The 17,133-nt window shown below is 54.7% G+C and overlaps 1 protein-coding gene across 1 annotated transcript in view; it reads left to right on the top strand.

Annotated features, from left to right (window-relative positions):
- The window catches only part of RAB11FIP1 (RAB11 family interacting protein 1), a 28,768-nt gene extending 11,881 nt beyond the window's left edge, over window positions 1-16,887 (top strand). Inside the window, exons 2-5 of the mRNA XM_004598504.2 lie at window positions 5,291-5,739; window positions 6,965-7,706; window positions 10,648-10,756; window positions 15,924-16,887. Coding sequence (XP_004598561.2) covers window positions 5,291-5,739; window positions 6,965-7,706; window positions 10,648-10,756; window positions 15,924-16,142 — 1,519 coding nt within the window. The 3' untranslated portion in view covers window positions 16,143-16,887. The remainder of the gene's footprint in view (window positions 1-5,290; window positions 5,740-6,964; window positions 7,707-10,647; window positions 10,757-15,923) is intronic.
- The last annotated feature ends 246 nt before the right edge of the window (window positions 16,888-17,133 follow it).

Here is a 17,133-nt window from a genome sequence, read left to right as displayed (position 1 = left end):
GATGGGAGGAGCCGACCCTGTGCTCCAGGCACGCCCCCTGGCCCATCCCGAGCTCTGAGCATTGCGTGGAGCTGGAGGTGCAGCATGTTTTTTTTTTTGTTTGTTTGTTTTTTAGCTGCTAAAAAACCCAGGGCGACTCCTCAGTGGGAGACCTAGGGGCCGGTGACTCCTGGTATTAGCCATAGTGCTGCGCTTTTTTGGGGGGGTGGGCGGGTATTAGCCATAGTGCTGCTTTTTTTTGGGGGGGGGTGGGTATTAGCCATAGTGCTACTTTTTTTTTTTTTTTTTTAGCATTCCCATGTTCCTGTCTCAAAATCCTCTTTATCTTTAGCAATTACCATATCTTGGAGTTGGACCCAAAAAAGTCCTGGAAGCCGTAACAGCAAAGGCTGGTGGCCTATTTAGATAACGTTTGTTTATGCCTGTGCTGAACAGCGCCCTCTCTGGAAGGACCCGGGAAGGCCGACTTTGCATTTTCTACCACTTTCTGGACTTTGAGTCTTACCCTCCACGCAGTAATACTTAAATATAGAGTTTTACATAAACTTAATTTCCCTGACACTTGCTACATATCCAGAGGTCCTTAAAAAAAACTTTTTAAGAAGTAACTTGTAATGAGCGATGGTTCTGACTGTGTTGAAGGGCCGATGGGTTTTATTTATGTTGTGTGTGATAGATTGCAGGCTGTTTGCTGAATATAAATTTACATATAATCCCGCACCATCGGGATTATGGCTTTCTTGTTGTACTCTGCCCTTTAGACCTGAGAAAGGACCCAGCCCTGATTTGGAACATAACCCAAGCTTTAGAGGGAAGGAGGCTGCAGCGGCGGGAACGCCCATGACACCATGGCTTGTCCCGTGTGGGACACCTCAACCTCATTATTTCCAGGCTGCCGCCAAGAGGTGCGGGACTGCAGTGAACAGACACTGAAAAGCTGAACTGACCTTAAGCCTGGAGCCCCATAACCATGTTCCAGCCAGGGCTTCGCTTCTTTTTAAAGATTTCTTGGGCCCGGTGCCTAGTGGCTAAAGTCCTCGCCTTGAACGCACTGGGATCCCGTATGGGCGCCGGTTCTAGTCCCGGCAGCTCCACTTCCCATCCAACTCCCTGCTTGTGGCCTGGGAAAGCAGTCGAGGATGACCCAAAGCTTTGGGACCCTGCACCCGTGTGGGAGACCCGGGAGAGGTTCCTGGATCCTGGCTTCGGATCGGCGCAGTACCGGCCATTGTGGTCACTTGGGGAGTGAATCATCGGACGGAAGGTCTTTCTCTCTGTCTCTCCTCCTCTCTGTATATCTGACTTTGTAATAAATAAATCTTTAAAATAAATAAATAAAGATTTTAAAATTCTCATTCCAAAGGTAGATTTTACACAGAGGGAAGGAAAGACAGAGAGAGGAGTTTTCTCCCTAAATGTCACAAACGCTGTGCCAGAACTTGGCTGGGCTGAAGGAACTACGAGCTTCCCGCGTGGGTGTAGAGGCCCATGGACTTGAACCATCCTCCGTTGCCTTCCCAGGCCATTAGCCGCGAGCTGACTTGGAAGTGGAGCAGCCAGGACTTGAACTGGTGCCCATACGGGATGCCAGCCCAGCAGACGCAGGCTCAGTGTGCCACACCATGGCCTGGCTTCCAGCTGAAGGTTTCTTATGAGAGATTACGTGGATTTCGCCCATCTCAGCAGTTCCCACTGCTGTCACATTCCCCTCATCGAAGCTGGTTTTGGGTTCAAGATAACACCAAAGTCACAAGATGTTTGCTGCCCTCTCTGGCTTTCAGAAGTTCAACTCCTGGGTGTGTGTGTTTCGAATTCCACGGGGTGCTCTCCTGCCTGAAATTCCATCTGCCTTTCTCACCCTCCCACAGCCCCACCTCACTGCTCTAGGCTACCTGGAGTTTACTTGGGAAAGCAAGCACCAAGATGTGAGGCCTCCATCAGCACCTCCCAGAGGTCGGAAATTTCCAGAACAAGCCCCCTGGGCCAGGCTGGCTGCTGAGATGGAGTCCCCACTGCCTGCTCCTGGTCTGCCTGGCCATCCGAGCCCCTGCCCTTGCATTCACTTCCAGGTGCTTCCATCACCAAGGCAACCCCATGCCACGTGACTGTCAAAAGAGAGGGGGGTTGGAGTACAAATAATCCTCTCAACATCTAAATGAGAAATATGCCAAGTGTTCCAGGCCAGGTCCTGTAGAATGTGGTACTGGTTGGTGGGCGGAAGAGGAGAGTTCTGGAAAGGCCTTTTATCTTTCCAGCAAGAACCCCCAAAAAGCCTCCCCGGATCTCCGTCATCTCATCAGATCAGGCTGTATTTTGTTTCACCCCGGTGACCTTTGTAGGCCAGCCTGATGTAGTCTGATGTAAATTTCGCGATGTGACAGCTGCTGGCAAGCAGTAGTGGGGTCTCCCGCTCCGTTTCTGCTTTTATCTTCATGTAGAGACTTAAACTCTTTCCCCAGAAAGAACTGAATGTTGAGCCTGCCTCTCTCGGGCCCGTGGAAGATGAATCTGGGCGAGACAGTGACACGTGGGAATGTTGGTGGCTGAGAAGGGACCGGAGCCGCTGCAGGGTCCTAGCGGCTGTCAGACCTCGGCTCCTGACGCCTGACTTGTGGGCCTCAGTGTCTGCGTCTGTTCAGTGGGTGTCCTTCCAATTACAGGAGGATGCTTCTGAGCATGCAGCAGGCCCTGTGCACCGTGGCTGTCCCTGGGGAACCTGTGCACCGTGGCTGTCCCTGGGGTCAGCCCGCTGCCTGCCACTGCTGACAGCAATGGAGGAAGTGCACTCGTTGGGCAAAACCACTGTTTCCTCAAAGTCTGTGGCCCTCAGCTCTTATGTAGGTCACTAGGATGTGGGTTCTGCGTTGGAGAGGTCCGCTGTGGGCACCTGTCTGGAGGCTGGGCCTGTGAGTGGGCCGAGGGCAGTACTTGAGTGTGTTTGAACTGTTCCTGTTTTCTGGTGAAGGCTAAGGAAGATGCCTCCCTGGCCCCTGCCGGCTCTGTTATCCCTTAGACACTGGCTCCTGTTTGCCATGCCTCCCACTGCCCTGGCCCTGATGGCTACCAAGGTGCTTTCTGCCCTCCATGAAAGTGACTGACTACCCGAGGTAGCTCCTGTAGGAGAATTATGTAGGTGTTTCTCACTTTATGATGCATTTATTATTATGGTTTTAAATGGATTTTACTGGAGAGAGAGAGAGAGAAAGAGAGAGAGAACACTCCCATCCACTGTTAGCTCCTCCAAGTGCCCCAGAGTGGCCAGGTTGAGGTGGGGCCCAAGTACTCCATCCAACCCTCCCATAGGGTGGCAGAGACCTCCCAGGCAGGAAGCTGGAGTTAGAAACCCCAGGTGGGTGTGGAGCCTAGGTCCTCCAACCTGGGGTGCTGGCAACTTTGTGGCTAGGCTAACTGCTACCCCTTTTTAGAAATGTTTTAAGTGATTTTTTTTTGTTTGTTTGTTTTTATGGTAATTCCTTCTGGAACATTCTATACCCCCTGGCAGGGGGCATTCCTTCCTACAAACTCCTGATTTTTTTCTGAGATGTCTGGGGTTTTTTCTTTTTTTTTTTTTTTTTTCATTTTTTAGCTGCATCTTTTTTAGGGTCTTTTTATTAAAAATGATTTATTTCGCTTCATTTCTTTTTCTTTTTTAAAAAGATTTATTTATTTTTATTGGAAAGGCAGATGTATAGAGAGGAGGAGAGACAGAGAGGAAGATCTTCCATCCAATAATTCACTCCCTAAGTGACCACAATAGCCGGTACTGCGCCGATCCGAAGCCAGGAGCCAGGAATCTCCTCCAGGTCTCCCACGCAGGTGCAGGGTCCCAAGGCTTTGAGCCATCCTCGACTGCTTTCCCAGGCCACAGGCAGGGAGCTGGTTGGGAAGCAGAGCTGACAGGACCAGAACCGGCGCCCATACGGGATCCTGGCACGTTCAAGGCGAGGGCTTTAGCCACTAGGCGACGCCACTGGGCCCTAGAGTCGCTCTTTAAACAATTGTTTGAGGGGAAAGGAGGCTGAAAAAGAGCTTTCTTCGATCTGCCGATTCACTTCCCAGATGCCTACACTGACGTGCATGGGTGATATCATCACAGCTCCCACCCCCGGGCCAAGGTCTGCATTATGGGAAAGCTTTAGGCAGGAGCCGGAGTATGAGACCCGGGCCTTCTGCCTGGGAGGCAGGTGTCCTAACCGAAGTCCAGATACCCACTACACCAAGATTCACCTGCTGCTCTGAATGCTGCCTTTAGCTGTTTGTGTATGATCTTAGCATGGTTTAAAGGTCTGTTTGTTTATTTGAATGGCAGAGATACAGAGAGGGAGTTTCCATCCGCTGGTTCACTTCCCTAATGGCCACCATGGCTGGAGAGGGGGCCGTCCAAGGTTTAGAGCCAGAAGCTTTTTCTGAGTCTCCCACACAGGAGATCAAGCCCTTGGCCCATCCTCTGCTGCTTTCCCAGGCCATTAACAGGAAGCTGGATAGCAAGTAGAGCAGCTGGGACTCGAACCAGCACCTCTATGGGATGCCGGCACTGTAGGCAGAGGGTGTTGGCTTCTACCTCTATCTAGATGTGAAGGTTTGTTTATGATCTTTGCATTTGTACCCTGTTGAAGGAAATTACCGGTTATCAGATGTGGTTTGATGGAGTGCCTATCTTTTCATTTTTTGCAAACAGTTCTCTGTTGAATCAAGGTCTTAGGTGACCATGCACCAAGTACAACAATCAGCTCTACTTCTGCCTCCTTGGGAATAAAAGTTAGTTCCAAGGGCAGGCATTGTGGGGTGACGGGTGAAGTCACCGCTGCCACCATCTGCAAGGCCGGCATCCCACGTGCGTGTCCGTTGGTGTTCCCATCGCTCCACTTCCAGTCATGCCTGGGAAAGCAATAGAGGATGACCCGAGTGCTGGGGCCGCTGCACCCGTGTGGGAGACCTGGAAGAAGGCCCTGGCTCAGGCCTGGCTGGTACAGCCATGTGGGGAGTGAAGCAGTTGTTGGGAGATCTCACTCCAATTCTTTCAAATAAATAAATAAATCTTGAATGAATAAGTAAAAGTGCAATAAATCTTGAATGAATAAGTAAAAGTACAAGTTCCACCCTCAACCCTACCCCACCTGCTTCCCCCATAGAAGGAAAGGCTAAGGGTGTGTGTGTGTGTGTGTGTGTGTACACGCACACACATGTCATTGGTAGCAGAGAGCTGAGACCATTTGCTGGGGATTGGGGGCAGTGCCTCAGGGTCTCCCTTCCCAAGGTCACCTTCCCTGCCCCACCATCTCCCCTGCAGGTGGTACCCCTTGAAGTCCAAGCCAGGCAAGAAGGACAAGGAGCGAGGCGAGATCGAGGTGGACATCCAGTTCATGAGGAACAACATGACGGCCAGCATGTTCGACCTCTCCGCCAAGGACAAGTCCCGGAACCCGTTCGGGAAGCTCAAGGACAAACTCAAGAGCAAGAATAAGGACAGCGCCTCAGACACCAGCTCGGCCATTGTGCCCAGCGCCACAGCCTCCGTGGACAGCGACGACGACGGCGAGTCTCCCGCGAAAGACAAGAAGAAGCGGTCGAAGATCAAGACCTTGTTTTCCAAGTCCAACCTGCAGAGAACGCCGCTCTCACAGTCTATGTTGGTCCTGCCCACCACGAAGACTGACAAGACGCTGCTGCGGCCCGGAGACTTGCAGTCCCGCTGGGGGGACGATGAGGATGAAGATGAGGCCTCCTCCTCGTCGGACGGTGAGTGCCCGCCACCGCCTCCTCTGGGGCCTCCCTGTGCTTTGGTTGGGTTGGGGTGAAGGGGAAGATCGGAATTCAGCTCCCCAACGGCTAAGGTGACGATGGTGATGGTTAATCTCGGTGAAAACACCAATTCTGTGTCTTAGCATTTGGGCTTAATCTATTTTCAAAGATAAAAAGAGTGTGCACGCCCATCCACTGGTCCTCCTCTCTCTCCCTACCAAATGCTCGCAGCGACCCACGGGCGGTGGGGGAAGGATGGACTGGACCAGGCTAAAGCCGGGAGACTGGAAACTCAGTGCACAGCTCCTTCGTGGATGGCAGGGACCCGTGTTCATGAGCCATCACCTTTTGTCTCCCAGGGTCTGCATTAGCAGGGGGCTGGAGTCAGGGGCCAGAGCAGCCAGGATCTGGACACAGGCCCTCTCAGAAGGGGTGCGGTACCCCAGGGAGATCTCACTCAGCCTGTCCGCAGACACCTGCCGCTAACTCTCTTAAGCCCACTGGACATGGACACATTCACTTGCCCAAATGCCCTGCTCTGTCCTGGATGTGTATTCGTACAAGCTGTTGCAGCAGATAGAGCGAGTACATCCAAGTTCTCATTCTTGTTGTTTTTCAGGGTAAAAACCACAGAAGCTTGTGGTGGAGCGGATACGTTATTCATCCGTTGGGTAGCTAGTAAGCGCCTGTTAGATACTCAAGTCCCCTGTGAGATATCCCTAAGGAATTGAATGCCCTTAACCCTGGATTCCTTGTGGCTTTTGACCTCTTTGCAAGATGTCAGTAGCACTACCTCCTGCATCTATTAGCCAAGTTAAAAAAATGCGTCCAGAGGCAGGCGTTGGTCTGGTGGTTAGGCTGCTGGTTGCTCTGGCTCCTGACTCCGGCTTCCTGCCAGTGCAGACCCTGGGAAGCAGTGGGCCCTTCCTTCCATGTGAGAAACCCAAATTGAGTTCCCAGTGATTTATTCATCTATTTGAAAGCCAGAAAGAGAGGGAGGGAGAAGGAAGGCATTCTTCCACTTGCTGGTTCACTGCCCAAATGGCCACTACAGCTAGGACTGGGCCAGACCCAAGCCAGGAGCCTGGAAGTGCATCCTGGTCTGCCCCGTACGTGGGAGGAGGCAGGGCTCCCAGGTGCATGAGCAGGGAGCTGGATCAGAAGCAGGGCAGCCGGGACTTGAAGTGGTGCCCAACTCACCTCACTGTCTTTCTGCCCACAGTCACATATCACAAGAGAACAGCCAGCGGGGATCAGAAGCAGCTGAGCCAGATCAACTTCACCCTCCCCAAGAAGGAAGGCCTGTCCTTCCTGGGTGGCCTTCGGTCCAAACACGACTCCCTGTCCCGCTCCAACGTCTGTATCAACGGGAGCCATGTGTACCTGGAGCAGCCGGAAGCCAGGAGCGAGACCAAGGATAGCAGCGCGTCATCTTCACCGTCCCCCCAGGGCTTCCGGAAGAAGCACCTGTTCTCATCCACCGAGAACCTGGCCTCACGGCCCTCGAAGGAGCCCATGGACGGGGGCGACAGGTGGCTTGCTGAGCCCCCCACCAAGGACCCCAGCAAGTCCATGTCCCTGCCGTCTTACCGACCCCAGGCCAGCGGGGACTCCTGGGAAGAGAGGGCTCCGGCCACCACGGAGGCTGCCAGGGAAAACCAGGAGACCAAAAAGCAGGAAAACAAGAAGTCCTCCTTGCTGTCTCTGGTGACGGGGAAGAAGGAAGTGGCCAAAAGCAGTGAGGGCGAGAGCACCACGGCCGGGCCGGCCCGGGACAAGGAAAGCAAGGTGGGGCCGGGGGAAGACCTTGGACGGAGAGCTGAGAAGGACGCGCCTGGCGTCTCCTCCAGCCCCTTTGAAGATGTGCCCATCACAGAACCAGAAGCTGACCCCGAGGTCAAGCCTGGCCCAAAGGCACCTGTGCCCACACCACGGGCTCCCCAGACCAAAGCCGTCAAGCCTCGGTGAGTGTGCCCTCCTCTCCCACTTGGTAGGCCCTGGGCACCGGTCTTGCTTTGTGCCATGTTGGCACCCGTGTAGGCCAAAGGCTTCGACCAGCCCCTGCCGCCTGCCCAGCAGGTGTGGCATGGCCATCTGTTGTTTAAGATAATCTCATCACAGCGGAATGAGTGGTTGGCAGCACATGCTGGGGATAGTATCAGTGAGATGGGGCACGCACCGGACTCGAGTTGAGTTAAGTTCTCAACAGATGTGTCCCAGGGAGGCACATGTTATCTTCCCTCCTCGTACTTTGTGTTTATCTGGGAAGCAGACATGAGAGGGACAGAGGCCGAGGTCTGCCTGTCCGCCGCCGCTTCACTGCCCGAGTGCCTGCAGTAGTGGCAGCCAGCTAAGCTGAAACTGGGTCTCCCACATCAGAGCCCCCTCTCAGGGTGTGTGTGTTTCTGCAGGGAGAAGTGGAGCTGGGACTGGCACCCAGACACTGCAGGGGAGGATGCTGCTGTCCCAAGGGGCGAATGCCCTCTCCCCTCATTGCCGCCTCCTTGGCATGGGTCTTCTGGGAGGCTGGGGGCCTGCCACAGTTCTCCGGGTATTCACTCCACCCTGGCTTGGCTCGAGCTGCGGGACCTTAAAGCCTTCTGCTCTTTCTGCTAGGATCTGAGAGACAGTTTATTTTTTTGGAGATTCTGCTCACTTGCACATAGCGCACGCACACACACACACACACACACACACACACACACTGATCCTCTCCTGTGGGCTTGTTGTTTTATGCCATGCCTCTCCCTGCTCCCAAGGCCAGCGCTTCGAGTTCTCAGCATGGGCGCTTGCTGCACCTGGCCCTCCCGGCGGCACATCCTCTTGGTCACAGAAGTGCATCCTTCTGTGTGTGTTCAGGTGTCTGCTTTCCACTCCTCATGCCCTTGAGATACCGCCCCTTAAATGTTAAAGAAACAAACAAACAAACAAAAAAATGGCTCCCCCCTTCACCCACCCTTTGAGCACCTTTATTTTTGTGGCAGGTTTTTTGTATTTCTTTTTCTTTTTGGTCTCTCGTTATGCATCTGCAACTGACCGGCAGATTTTTTTTTTTTTTTTATCTTGTCCTTTCCGCAGACTGGACGTGTCTCCGGAGGCTCAACCCAAAAGCAGGCTCCCCTCTTGCCCCGCCCCCTTGCCTGTTGCCCCTCCCCGTCACGCTCAGACCCCCGTCGTGGCCACCTCCCCCCATGTCCCTCCCGAATCGGGGCCTGATCCAGAGCCACAGCCCTCCCAGTCTCCCCGCTGTCTGTCATCTCCCCTAGCCGCTCCCCTGTCCACATCCACTCCCATCCAGAGCTGGCCTTCCCCCAGCAGCAGCGAGGACCAACCTCCCAGGCTCCTTCAAGCAGCCCTCTCGGAGGAGAGCTTAACATCGACCCTAGATGGGACAGGCAGCCACAGTGGTGGTGGTGGTGGTGGCAGCGGCCGTGCCTCAGAGGGGGTCCCCTCAGCCCAAGAGGCCCCCGAAAACCAGGTTGCATCTGCCATCAGCCCTGTCCAGGAGCTTCACGTTGAGGCCGACACTGGCCCAATCGGTCAGCATGGATCGCTGACGGGCAACAAGCTCAGAGATGACCAAGACACCAACCCTAATGTCACCGTCAGAGATGGCCAGAAGAAAGCCAAGAAGCGTGTGTCCTTCTCAGAGCAGCTCTTGGTGGAGGAGGAGGAGCAGGAAGAGGAGGAAGATGGGGATGCAGAGCCACCCCGGGAACCAGCTGCTGACAGGGCCCCTGACATGGAGCACAATGGCACCGCCCCAGCTCCCGTCACTCCCTCTCACCAGCTGAGTGGCCCAGAAGTGCTGAGCCCGGACACCAGTGCGGCCAGTGACATCCTGAGTGACCGTCCACCCAGCCCGGATGCCCACACCCCTGTGCTGGCTGAGCTGAACCTAACCCTTCCTTCCATCCCTGAAGTTGCGTCGGACGATGAGAGGGTGGATCAGGTGGATGACTGGGTGGCCCTGGATGTGGGGGCCTCTTCCCGGGGCATCTGCTCCGAGGAGGAGAAAGGGCCTGCTGACCAGGCTGATGCACCCGGGCCGCCCGCCAAGAGGCCGCATGACTGCAGGAAGGCCACGCTCCAAGCTCCAGTCCCGGCAGCGGCTACACAGCCAGCAACTTTCAAACCCAGCTCCAGTGTGGACCCCAGGCTGCCGGGCCCTGGCCCAGACACGGCATCTCCAGCACCCAGTCCCACGCCTCCCGAGGCCTTTCCCATCACTCGCCACGCCGTCCCCAACTCCCCACCCCTAGACACCCACCATGGCAGCCCAGCAGAATCTCCAAAAAAAGCAGCGGCCGAGGGCTCCGTTGGTAAAGTTGACAATTTTGGCAAGAGGAAGCCGCTGCTTCAGGCCTGGGTGTCACCCTCGGAGACACATCCACTCCCGGCTCAGCCAGGCGTGGCAAATGGGGCAGCCAAGCACAGGTGAGGCGCCCCCTGAAGGGAGGTTTGCAGGTGCATGTGGGAGATGCAGCCTCTCCCCTGAGCTTCCCTGTAGCAGCCTGCTCGGTTTCCTATTAGCACTGCTGGTTCTCTTACCAGGAGTGCCCTTTAGGGGACCTAGCCATCCAATTGCAAAAAGGCAATAGTTGCTGTGCCCATAACCTCAGAAACCTACTAAGAGGTGATGGGAGATTGAAAGAGTCCGCCCAGCATGAGGCACCTGCTTTGCTGGCCAGCCACAACCTCTTGGGCCTGCCTGCCTGCTTCCACTTCTACAGGGACCAGGACCAAGCAGCAGGGCTGGAGCAGAGACAAGGCCAGAGCCCTTGGCACCCTGGCCCTTGCCCGGCCTGCCCCTGCCCGCTGGCTGCCACCTGTGAGCTGGGGGGCCTCTTACCTCTGTGGCAACCCATAGTGGTAAAGCATCCTGTTTGCTTTCCTGTCTTGCAGACTTCATCCTGTAAAACCAATGAACACGATGGTCCCCAAGGGCACCACCTCCAACTTGGGGACTGCCACCATCATCAGTGAGAACCTGATCAACGAAGCCATGATGAAGGTATGTCTCTTTGGCAGCGGGTAGTTGGGTGAGGAGTGTGCAGAGTACCCGGAGCCGCCGTTACATAGGGCGCCTTGGCTCACCTCGCAGAATTTCAGAACTTTTTTTTTTTGTCACCCGAATAAGCTGATTTCTTAGTTCCCTCTTCCACCAATGTAAAAACAGTTCTTAAAAAATATATCTTGTGTTTATTTGGAAGGCAGAGATCTTCCATCCACCGGTGCCCACAGCATTCAGTGTTGGACCAAGCCAACGCAGGGAGCCAGGAACTCTAGGCAGGTCTCCCACATGGGTGGCAGGGACCCAAGCAGTTAGACCTGCCACCCGCTGCCTCCCAGCAGGTGTGTCGGCAGGAACCGGGGTTGAACGTAGAACCAAAACTCGAGCCCAGGCTGTGGTTGTCCCATGCAGTGTGCTAACTGCCTTGCCAAACGCTGGCTTCCCACCCCCTTTCCTCAGGCTTTTTGAAGTACTGTCATCTGAATCCCCTGGGGTAGCAGGTGCATCGCCACCTGCCTGGTGCCTCTGGGTGACCTTTGGAAGCCCTGAAACTCTCCAGTGGATAGAGTCACCTTTGCTCCCCTGGTGGCTTCATTCTCGTCAAAGCCTTTGTGCCTCTCAGGTAACGTGATGGCCATGAGCGCTTGTGGGTATTTTTTTTTTAACATCTATTTTTTGAAGACTTACTTTATTGTTTTTATTGGAAAGTCAGATATACAGAGAGGAGGAGAGACAGAGAGGAAGATCTTTTGTCTGCTGATTTCCCTCCCCAAGTGACCACAATAGCCAGAGCTGAACCAATCTGAAGCCAGGATCCAGGAGCTTCTTCCAGGTCTCCTACGTGGGTGCAGGGGTCCCAAGGCCTTGGGCTGTCCTCCACTGCTTTCCCAGGCCATAGGCAGGGAGCTGGATGCAAAATGGAGCAGCAGGAATTGGTGCCCGTTTGGGATCCTAGCGTGTGCAAGGCGAGGATTTAGTCACTGAGCCATCGCACCAGGCCTGGGGACTTATTGTCAATGAGCAATCCCACCCATTCCTGGTCAGATGTTTTCCCAGATTTCTTATCACGCAGCAGGATTGTAAGATTCTGCCCATTGTTAATGATTGCAGAGGTGTTTCCGTTTCTGTGTTTTATTCTGAGATTATCTCCAGCCATAAAAGTTTCAAGAACAGTACAAAGTACTCCTCCACATTCTTGTTCCGGACTCCCCAGTGGTTAACATTTGACCCACTTTGCACAGGGTCCTGCTCTCTCCCTTCGCTGGCTTTGCCTCTCGGAGCCGGCTGCCGGTCCTAGCTGTTCTGCCTCGGAAGGCTCCTTGCTAGTGTGCCTGGGAAGCAACCACCTGGGAGACCCGGATGGAGCTGGTCTAGCACCTGCCTGCCCACGTGGCCATCCAGGGAGTGAACTGACAGGGGCATTCTCTTTCTGTCTCTCCATGTCTTTTTCTGTCACTCTGTCATGCAAATAGAAATTGTAAAAAGTATTTTGGTGCAAATACTTTTTGAAATCCATGCATTGCTTCCTCCTCCAGGTTAGAATGAAAGAGGTCTTCCATCTGCTAGTTCACTACTACCAAATGGCCATAACAGGTGGGACTGGGCCAAGCTGAAGCCTAGAGGCAGCTTCATGTTGGTCTCCCGTGGGGGTACAGGGGCCCAGGCACTTGAATCTTCTACTGCTTTCTCAGGCACATTAGTAGGGAGCTGGATTCAAAGTGGAGCACCTGCACCTCGAACCAGCGCCCTGATCTGAGATGCTGGCCTCACACGTGTGGCGTTATCCACTGTGTCCCACATAGAGCGCCTGAAAGCGTTTTGAAAGCAGGAGGTTCTTACTCCTTGTGGCTTCCCTGTGTCTCCGTCGCCATGAGCTGGGCTGAAGGGTCATGGGGGAATCCCTGTTTCTGGTCATGGTCAGAAATAGGCTCTGCCTTTTACAGAGAGCCGCTCGGCGTCCCTCAGCCCCGTGGCCCTCCCTTCGCTTATAGGCCCCACGGGCAGGGCAGGTGCTGGGCATCCTGCTCAGACACACCAGCCACAGCCTGGGCGGTGTACCTGGTGCCAGCTTAGCCCTGGCCTTGAAGTGTACATCCGCCCAGCCTGGCATCTTTGAGGCAATTGCAGCACCTGTGTTCCTGGAGTTAGGGATGTTTACCAGGAACCTGGGCAGCATGGAGCCACATCCCGCAGCACCCCTTCCCCCCCGCACGGGAATGTGGCACGGCTGCCAGGGGAAGCGGGCGGCCGGGTTTCAGGAAGTTTTCACGGGCTCCTTAACTCCCGTTCCGTGTGCTCTTCAAAGCTGGTCTAATCAGGAACTTCTCTCTTGGCCTTGCCTAAGAGAATAACTAGCAAAACTCAAAACAAAAGCAACCACTGCTTGTTTAGCTAGCCACTTGTGAGCCCCGCCAGACCCGCCTTGTGAGCAGGGGACGTTTCCTGGAGCCTGCCGTATAATAGGTGCTTTGTACTGAGGCATCAAACTGTTCACCACAGCTTCCACTCTGTGGAATGCTGCAAAGTCAGAGGGCGGCCAGGGGAGGGACTCACCCAGCTACAGTCACGGCCAGCCAGCCGGCTCCCTGCTCTCGGACTGTTCTCTGTGGTTGCAGTTCTGGGGCCTCCATCCTTTGTAGATGGTTTACAGCTAGGCAGTGGGTTGCTTACCCAGGCAGCTCTGACACTTGCAGTTAAGAAGAGTGAAGCCAGCCAGACTGCCTAAATCTGTTGTGTCATGGAAAAGCTGGACACACTGGCATGTATTAGTAAAGCTATGGAAAAAGGATATGAAGTCCAGCATTAAAAAATCACTGGTAGGAACTTTCTGTTAGCACCCGTCCTGGGAGGCAGAGGGTGATGGGCTAAGAGGACATCCCAGAGGGACTTCCAGGCCCCTGGCTTCATCCCAGCTGTTGGAACCTTGTGTGGAGTGAATCTGCAGAAAGTTGAGGTCCCTAGGTGACACCCTGGGAATGTTTGCCTCTAGCCAGTTAAGGGAGAAGCAGTCCTTGGAAAAGTTGTCGAGGGGCCTGTGCTATAGCCCATCAAGTTAAGCATGCCATAAGGCTGCTGGTTCAAATCCCCTGGCTGGTCCACCATCTAATCCATCTCCCTGCTAGTGCACCTGGGAAAACAGCAGAAGAAACTCTGACTTTCAAATAAAGAACTAAATACTTTAAAAGGGGGGAGAAAAACAGCAGCAGTAGTTGGACATGCTCACCTGTTTATGGCCAGGGTCAGGTAAAATGCCTTGGGGCAGTAGATGAAGCCGCGACCCAAAACACTGGTATCCCATTTGAGGGCCGGTTCAAGTCCCAGCTGCTCTGCTTCTGACCAGCTTCCTGCTAATGTGCCTGGGGAGGCGGAATGTGGCAGGTGACGGCCCCAGTACCCGCACCCTGCGTTCACATGGGAGACCCAGATGGAGTTCCAGGCTCCTGGCCTTGGCTTGTGCCAGCTCTGGCTGTTGCAGCCATTTGGGGAGAAAACCAGCAAATGGAAAATCAATATCCTTCTCTCTCTCTCTCTCTCTCTCTCAACTGTTCCTTTAAATAAATAAGTACAAATGGGGAGCTGCCCTGGATGCACATTCAGCGTGTGTTTGTAAGCCAGGGTAAGGAGGGGAGGGCTTTCTTCCTGGGAACTCCAGCCTGCCAGTCCCCAGATGCGTCTGGGAAGTTGCCATGGACTGAGTGTTGATCTTGCCCTTGGCTTGGCAAGCAGTGAGACCCTCAGGGCGGCTGCTAAGCCTGGCTGCAGCATGCTAGTTCCATTGCTGTGAACGTGCAGGGTAGTAGAGAAGCCGCTAGTTGCTCTGTATTGCAGCCAAATCTGCTATTTCCTGTGGCTCAGGCCCCTTCTGCTCACCCAGGTGCCCTGGGTTGGAAATGAAGATTAAGGAAAAAAAAAAAAAGATGCTCTGATTTGGACGTGGCTGCTCAGCTGTGCAGAGGCTGGGCTGCTGCCTGGCGACTGCAGGAAGGCTCAGCCAGGAGCCACTTGGCCTGGACCCTGGAGATCCTGTGAGTCCAAGGGGACTTAGGAAAGTTCATGGAATGTGGAGTTAAAGGATATATTGCTTCTGGTGCTAAAAACAAATCCTTGGAACCCACCATCAGTAGGAACTGACCTGAGTGGGCTCTTAAGTGGCCACTGTCTCCGTCGCCCGAGGCCTGGAGCGCAGCCTGTGGGCAGGCCTTGGGAGCTCGTGGACCTGGGCCTGGCCTCGCTGGCAGCTCTTCCTCGTTGACTGTTTAAGCTCCTGGGGCTCCCAGCTGAGTGGGCCTTCTCTGGGAGGGCCTAGTCCTTCAGGCTGCACACCCAGTGTGCTTGTTACATTACACACTTTGTATGCGTGTGTTTATTTAAGAGACGAAGAGAGAAACAGGCAGGCTTCCCATTCCTAAGTGCTGGAGCTGGGCCTGGCCAAAGTCAGGAACCAGACACTCCATCCAGGCGTCTCATGGGGACGCAGCTGCTGGAACCATCATCTGCTGCCGCCTCCCTCCCAGGGTATGCATTTGCAGGGAGCTGGAATCGGAAGCAGGACCAAGACTTGAACCCAGGCACTTCAGGGCAGGTGCACATCTCCTCCCGCTAGCAGCTTAGTCACCAGGTTGGACACCCGTTCCAATTTTTAGCTTTTTACAGCATTCTAAAATGACAGGACAAGGTCCCGGCGTGGTGACCCAGCAGCTAAGAGTCCTCTCCTTGAATGCACCGGGATCCCGTATGGGTGCTGGTTCGTATCCTGGCAGCTCCATTTCCCATCCAGCTCCCTGCTTGTGGCCTGGGAAAGCAGTCGAGGACAGCCCAACGCCTTGGGACCCTGCACCTGCGTGGGAGACCTGGAAGAAATTCCTGGCTCCTGGCTTCGGATCGGTGCAGCACCGGCCATTGTGGTCACTTGGGGAGTGAATCATTGAACGGAAGATCTTCCTCTCTGTCTCTCCTCTCTGTATATCTGACTTTCCAATAAAAATAAATACATCTTTTTTTAAAAAAATTAAAAGAACAGGACAGGACAAAGCAAAGAGCTTGAGTGAAGGCCCGTGATGGCAATAGCCCCTCTCCCGGCATTTCCCTGCCTTGTGTTAGAGGTCTAAGTTCTGTTCTGCTTCTATAACATCCTCTCCTTTCTCCTCCATCTCTTCCTACCCCCCAGAAGTACAACCCCTCAGACCCTGCGTCTGCCTACGCACAGCTCACCCATGACGAGCTGGTCCAGCTGGTTCTCAAGCAGAAGGAAGCCATAAGCAAGAAGGAGCTGCAGGTGCGCGAGCTGGAGGACTACATCGATAACCTGCTGGTCAGGGTCATGGAGGAGACCCCCAACATCCTCCGCATCCCGACGCCAGCTGGTCGGAAGGCCGGCAAGATGTGACCCAGCGCTGGCAAGGCCGTGTGACTGGGTCCCCAGCTGCGCGCTCTGCATCTCCACCTCCACAGCGAGTGGTTGGTTCTACCACTGGAAGCCAGGTTCATTATTTCCACAAAGTCTTCTACTGTAACGTTCCTGGGGGTTCACCCTCCCATGCCACTGTGCCTTTTAAAGCTCGGCTGTAAATGTTTTATGTCCATCAGACACCGGGTCAGAAGATCCGATCTGAGCCAGAGACTGGGCGCGAGAGCCCCCTGCTGCCTGGGCTGTGTTCCCCAGCTCTTCTCTGTAATCCAGGGATTTTTCTAATCAGGGTGGACTGGGAAGGGCCATGCCGATGGTGCTGTGACACACACACACACACACACACACACACGCATACACTCTCTCGATGTTGGGGGTTTTTGCTACCACAGAGGCCTTTGCCTGGGGTCAGGAGGGTTGCCCACCTCGTTCAGTGCCTTGGCTGGGGGAGGCAGTGCCAGCCACCTCCTGGAGCAGCAGCATTCGCAGGTGTAGAGTTCTGCCACTGCTATCCGTGCCTTCGCCCGGCTTGCGGTTTCCTAGGTGACCATGGGAAGAGCAGTTTTGGGGGTGGCAGGAAGCAGGACAGGACCACCCGTGCCTTATGGCGAAGCGGCCTGTTAGCTGTGCAGGGCCCAGGGGCAACCTTGGCCTTGAGCCCCCACACAGGGCTTGCAATGCTGCCGTGGGGTTCATCCCCTGCCCCCTCCTGCAACACAGACACAGCCCCTCCGTGCCCACGAGGAGGCCCACACCACTGCCCTCCTGGGAAGCCTGAGGGAGCAGCAGGTGAGCCCTCCCCTTGACACTTGCTGCTTTGCCTGCTGGCTGCCCACCCCCTCCCCCCACAGTGTTGAGAAGGGCAGGCAGCCTGTGTGTGGTTTGGGGTTGAACTTGGAGCCAACTGCTGCCTTAACTCAGCCCAGGTTCAGGTTGTAGAGGTGACCGCATGAGAACCATTGTGCCGTCC

This window comes from Ochotona princeps, chromosome 11 (assembly GCF_030435755.1).
Source record: "Ochotona princeps isolate mOchPri1 chromosome 11, mOchPri1.hap1, whole genome shotgun sequence".
NCBI classification, from domain to species: Eukaryota; Metazoa; Chordata; class Mammalia; order Lagomorpha; family Ochotonidae; genus Ochotona; species Ochotona princeps.
The sequence above is the reverse complement of the archived record's forward strand: the minus strand, read 5'-3'. Positions and strand labels throughout refer to the sequence as shown.